Genomic DNA, 6,000 nt, shown 5'->3' with positions numbered 1-6,000 from the left:
TCGTATATTTTTTAGTTTCTCGGATATAGCAAAAATGAAAGGAAGGTACATATTTCCATTGTGAAATATTTTTCATTGTATGCAATGAAGCCCATAAGCTGTACGTTGTACAGTATTCAAATAGCAGCCAGACTAAACAAATCGTTCAAAGTGGACAATTACTAAAGCCTACACTAAATGGATCATTATTATATGCTCATTTTTGTCTCTGTTAACATTACATTGTCAGAATATTGCGGTATTTTACGATACTGAATACCTGCATATTGCACGCACGTGCACGACACGTATGCCTAAAGATAGTATCTTGCACTAGGAACTACTTTGTAAATAAACCATGCATACTCTTGCAGTAGACACTTTTGGTATCGGTTGAGTAAATTTGTTTGTGAATGAACTAAAGCAGCTGTTTCGTCCATTTGAAAGTATAGATGATAACGTTAACGACGTGGATGTGTTAATAAGTCAGAAACGAAACTTTCAAACAAGCAAACGAATAAACGTGATATTCGCAATGTCAGCAACAAACGTCAGAGACGCGGTAATTGAATATACGGTTCTCATCATTGAAACGGAGAATATTCAAAACGTTTTGCAAATATAATGATTGAGTGTGACGAGTGTTCTCTATGGTCTAAAAAATATAGCATAGAAAAGCATATCGAGGCCAAGGTCTATCACATATCTATCAGAGATGTACCATTTTACAAGTCTGTCAAAATACTAGATTCGAGACAAAAAATGCAACTGAATGTTTTGGTAAGAAACTAAAAGCATCAGAACCAATAATCCAAACGACGAAAAAGTAGTATTACCCCGACGTAAATGGAGTGTCACTCAACAGCTGCTTTCCAATTTTCCCAGTGTAACTATTTTGATACAATGTTAGGCTAGCGATAGAAGACATACTGTATGATACAGGTCATAGCTGGGGTCCCTTCAACAGCGAGATGCATGTTACAAGGCATAAGCATGATTTCTTTAGCTGGTAATAAGAATGCTAATAAATATACTTACATTTCTGCACATATTTATCAATGTAAAAGCAAAATCCATGCGCATTCATTCACAACATGACTCTAAATTTCATTTTTAAGTAGACCCAAACGACAATTCTTTGTGAAACTGATGTAGAGTGCGCAACTAAGTTCAAAGGTCGCTGGGCGAAGATATGTGCGCATGAATAATGTTAATGTGTATTGATGAAGCTAAAGCTACGGTTGTGAATTTATTTTGCAATAAAGCATAAATTCAATAACATTGTGTTTTAAATGTATTTTATTATTCATCCTTAGGTAGCTAAACAAAATGAGCATATAATAAAAAGGTTACAGCGTTGGTTTCGGAAAATATGAACTCTTTATTTCTGAAAGATACCTCACTCATCAAGGTCGTGCAGCATTTTCAGGAAAAACTCGTTCATATGTTCCCATACAAACGCATTAACCTATAAGTATAACCCTTTGGTTGTAGAAAACAAGTTAAAACATTTAAGTTCATTTTTTTACCTTTTGTATGGTTTGCTTAAAACAAAGACATCCTTACTTTTACTCTGACAACTTCAGTTCTCGCGAGTTACCCATAAACATTTATTTCTTCTATTCCCCTACAAATATTACAAGTATTCATATGCCTGGCATTCCATGACGTTATGAGTCTCCCATTTGCTCCAGTTATCTCAGACCATAGATACAAAGGCCAGATGAATGATGTTGATGATGACTTTATATGATTATGGAACTATAATTTAAAACGAATTAGAATCATATGAACAAGTTTATGATTAGATGTTGCAAATTAATATTGCACTCTTGACAAGTGACGACATGAGCCGATAAACAAAAATTTGAAACTTTAACAAAACCCGAAAAGTTAATGATTTAATGTATATGGTGAAATGAGACATAGATGTTGTTTGGCACAATTGATAACAACAAAGTTTTCGACTGCGTAAAGTATCTAGTATTAAAAAAGGCATACCTGACTGCATAAACTATATACAAGCCATACAAACATATAAAGATAATGCAAAACCAAGCACTCATTGAGGCCTGGGCAAGTCTGTAAAAATAAATAGGCTGTATGCAAATTGGTTGATCAGTCTGGTAGGAATCGTTTGACATGGCCCCGAAAATGTTAGGGTCTGTCAGGATTCCCAGTTATATTCCCTGCTTTGTTATCTGCGCCATATTAAAAGATAGCATCAAACAGTATCCTCAGTCAGCTCAGTAAATATAAAATAGATAAATTCTCATCGGCAGAATAATTGGTAATGTTTGGCTGGCTGTCTTCAGACAGCATAACCGATGAGTTTAAAACTTGTTTTGTTCATTAATACCTTACTGATAGTATTACGTAAAACTACCTGTTGTAGTAATTATCGTCTCTTATATCATAGTGCTGATCGTTTTGTTCATCATCATTGTCCTCACTTTCATGCTTGTTGTAATAAGGGGAGTATTCTTTTACGTTTCCCAACTCCTCTGCAGCCTTGTTCGTGGTCATTTCTTCTTCCTCGTCATTGCTGTCTTCGTCTATCTCCTCTTGATCTTCGTCTTTACTCTCAACCTTGGGCTCCATTATGTCCGGCAAGGGGGTCATTTTCATGCTGGCCAAATTTTTTGTTACAATTGTGTCAATCAAATCAGAACGTTCTCTTCTGCTATCCCGCTGAATATTTCGTTCTGAATCTAGATTTGTTTTCTTTGGGACATTTTGTTTACTACTAGCTTGAGATTGGCCCATTAAATGTGGCTGCTTGGTTTCTGCACTATCTGGCCTAGGGTTTACTGGTACCCCATTATTGTCGTTACTGTCACCATCTTTGACTATTTTAGAATTGTTATAATTGTCTTGGCCATCATGGCCGCTCTGCTCTTCATCTACTTTTGAGGTTTCCTCCGATTCGACAGACTCTTGTTGCAACTTATTGCCACCAAATAAGTTCATCCAGTTGTTTCCATCACTCTGACCAAACCGATCGGTCATGCTACAAAACAAAGCCAGCATTAGGTCATATAACCAACACGAAGTCATGTCAATATCTACGAAAGGCAAAGGTATACAGATGATGCCGTGGGATAGAACAAATTAAATTTAGGATGTGAAATTAACAATATCTGGCCTTATATTAATTGTATTACCGACCAAAAATGACCAGACGTGCTAAGAGAATGCTGTTTACAAGAAGCGTTCGATTTATATCTAAATACGGAATGTCATTTTTACAATGACATTCAGAGAATATTCACGTTGTCATACTGTACATTCGGCATCGAATTGTTCTATTTGAAAATTTGCAAAGATTATCTTGTAAAGTGTTTAATGAATTCCGGCTTCTAATACATTGTTTAATTTCAAAGAAACTATAATGGTTTAATTTATTATATTGCTCTGTTATGCGAAGGCTTAAATACCAAGGAAATAAACTTGTACTTTGCCACCAAAAGATGTAAAACATAATGCAGACATTACTCACATTTCTGTCACAGCCATGCAACAGACGACGAAGTTCTTGTCACATGACCTCGTCCAGTGCGGGAACATTTTAGAGAAAGAGTCTGCTTTCTCAAAACAAGTGGAAAGAGATTGCACTTGAACTCCTGAACTTGACAGAAATCCTCTAAGACAGCACCACTGATCGCTGAGTTTCACCGGGGAGAAAAGATTTGATGAACCACTATCTACTTCAACAAACAAAAATAGAGACGACTATAAAAATCAGCTATCGAGTGAATGGTTGTAGTGATATTTTATAATGCATTATATTCCTAAAGCTGTGAAAGTCTTGTGTTATTAATATGATAATTATGTATGGCTTTAACTACATTTTTCATCATATGCCAGGCTATACAATAGTGGCCTGCATATTTATGTGGAGGAAGAATCCGGGAAGAACACCAACGCACGGGAAGCCACTAGCAATCATTCTCACATACCCACTTTGGCCGAGGCAAGAGTCAAAACCACTCTGTCATCGGTGAGATGTCAGTGATTTGCAAAGGAGGAAACCCTGATCATTGGCCACTAGTCGGGGACCCTGTTAATAATTGTATGAGACCTTAAGTACATCCAACTGCCATATATTACATTTGCAAGATATAACTGAATAAACTGATCATTATAGACGAACCACTGAAGCAAGCATAGTAACACAAATTCTTGGCTCATTATCTTCCATTAAATCCATGATCTTTACCTCGTAATATTTACTACGTTCACACACACACACACACATACACACACATATATATATATATATATATATATATATATATATATATATATATATATATATATATATATATATATATATATATATATCAAGAGGGCAGAGATGAGAAAAGAAACATTTCACACATTGAGATACATCGTGATCATATTTGTAAAATAATCCGTATATGTATAACGAAAACTACCCGAGTCCTTAAAAGCCAAAAGATAGAAAATTTTGCACTTTAGACGATTACAAAACGATTGACATACGAACGGATGTCATAGCGCATCATTTTCATTTGGGACCAACAACATCATGGGACAAATATGTGTCTAAAGTTCCATGTCCAAGTTGTGAAACTTATGCTGACAGAGTACGGAAAAAACATCCTATAAGCTTTTCTGGTCTATAGCCAGTAGAACTCAAAGTTACTTGGTTATCTAACTTCAATTCTGAATAGATGAATACAGTTGGTACTTCAGAAAGTACATGAAAGGATTTTTGCTCACGATAACAATGATCAGTAGTTCATTTGCCTTTCGAACGGGCACAAAATTACCTGACAGGTGATATTTGACATAACGAGCTAGCTAATTACTGTCACTCTCGTGAAAACAATATGTTTTAAAACTTTCTAAAGTTTGAAAAATCAGTCATGCATGGTCAGGGTTCTTAATATACAGGTGCATATATTTCCATGATAGATACATGCACATCCTCTATCCAATTCTGATTCAGTTTTTCGTTATTTACTATCGCATTTGCATCTATATCTTTGTGAGACCTAAAAATAGTAACTTATCCTTGACGTCTCCGCACACACACAAATTACATATTACCTACAGTCAATTTGATTCAAATCATACATCTTCCAAAGCAATGGTGAGTAGTCCTGAAGGTGTGAGTGGAGGTTGGTGTCTGTGACGCCTCTGACGTATTTCAAGCGCAATATTACAGAAATTTCAGTTTTAACAGGTGTCTAGCTTTTACAAGATACCTTACCTGTTACAAACGAAGAATTACTGATAGGAGTGGATTGCTCTCTGATGTCAATATCACTACTTTGTATTTCGGTCAGGCTACTTGTCTGCATTGGTGTACTTGTGTCTCTAACAGAGGACGGTTGTTCTTCCAGTCTCGGTGTTTCTAACTCCTGTCCGCTACTGTCTCTGCTGGTAATTTGTCCATTATTAAGGGAGTCTGCTATTGTTCCTGTTACTGAATCCTCAGACTGCACATTTGAAGACGAAGGCGATACTTCCGTTTTGGAAACGTTGATGATGTTATTTGAGGCAGTCGATGTGTCAGAAGTTGTATTAGCCGATTTTAATGTGTGAGATTCTTTAACTGTAACTGTCGGGTCCCAAGTAACGCTAGTCCTAGATTCATTACGCATGACTTTAGCATTATGTGCTTTTCCCTTTTCCGTCGAAGAATCGGCCGACCTATGAGGATTTGATTTTATTCGTTTTGATTTAGTGACCCTAGATGTACTGCTGACACCAGAAATAATCGTCTGTCTATTCTCAATATGTTCCTGATGAGACTGCTGACTCAGCTGTAAAAACATAATAGTAGTCTCATTTATTTCTAGATTCAACCACATCATTTACGTTCTACTATACCATGGCTTAACCGTTCAAATGGTGCTAATTTAGTCTCTTTTGTATTATAAATGCGGGGGGGAAACATGTTTGATCATTTTTGCTGAGACCGTATTTAAAGGAGCTTCTTGAATATAAAGCTCTCTGGAGCAATCAGTCAAGGTTTTCTTTCAAACAAAC

At 36.1% G+C, this 6,000-nt stretch overlaps 1 protein-coding gene across 2 annotated transcripts in view; it reads right to left on the bottom strand.

The window, feature by feature from the left end:
- Positions 1–1,867: 1,867 nt before the first annotated feature.
- LOC149797286 (uncharacterized) overlaps positions 1,868–6,000 on the bottom strand; it is a 36,505-nt gene continuing 32,372 nt past the window's right edge. Inside the window, exons 10-12 of one of the 2 annotated variants that reach the window (XM_089962003.1) lie at positions 5,219–5,774; positions 3,479–3,686; positions 1,868–2,989 (exon numbers count right to left, since the gene is read on the bottom strand). In XM_089962003.1, coding sequence (XP_089818129.1) covers positions 2,362–2,989; positions 3,479–3,686; positions 5,219–5,774 — 1,392 coding nt within the window. In that variant the 3' untranslated portion in view covers positions 1,868–2,361. The remainder of the gene's footprint in view (positions 2,990–3,478; positions 3,687–5,218; positions 5,775–6,000) is intronic. The other variant, XM_089962004.1, reaches the window with a different exon arrangement.

This window comes from Sinohyriopsis cumingii, chromosome 6 (genome assembly GCF_028554795.1).
Source record: "Sinohyriopsis cumingii isolate HCF-2022 chromosome 6, ASM2855479v2, whole genome shotgun sequence".
NCBI lineage: Eukaryota > Metazoa > Mollusca > Bivalvia > Unionida > Unionidae > Sinohyriopsis > Sinohyriopsis cumingii.
Note: the sequence above shows the minus strand (reverse complement) of the source record. Positions and strands in the feature narration are given on the sequence as shown.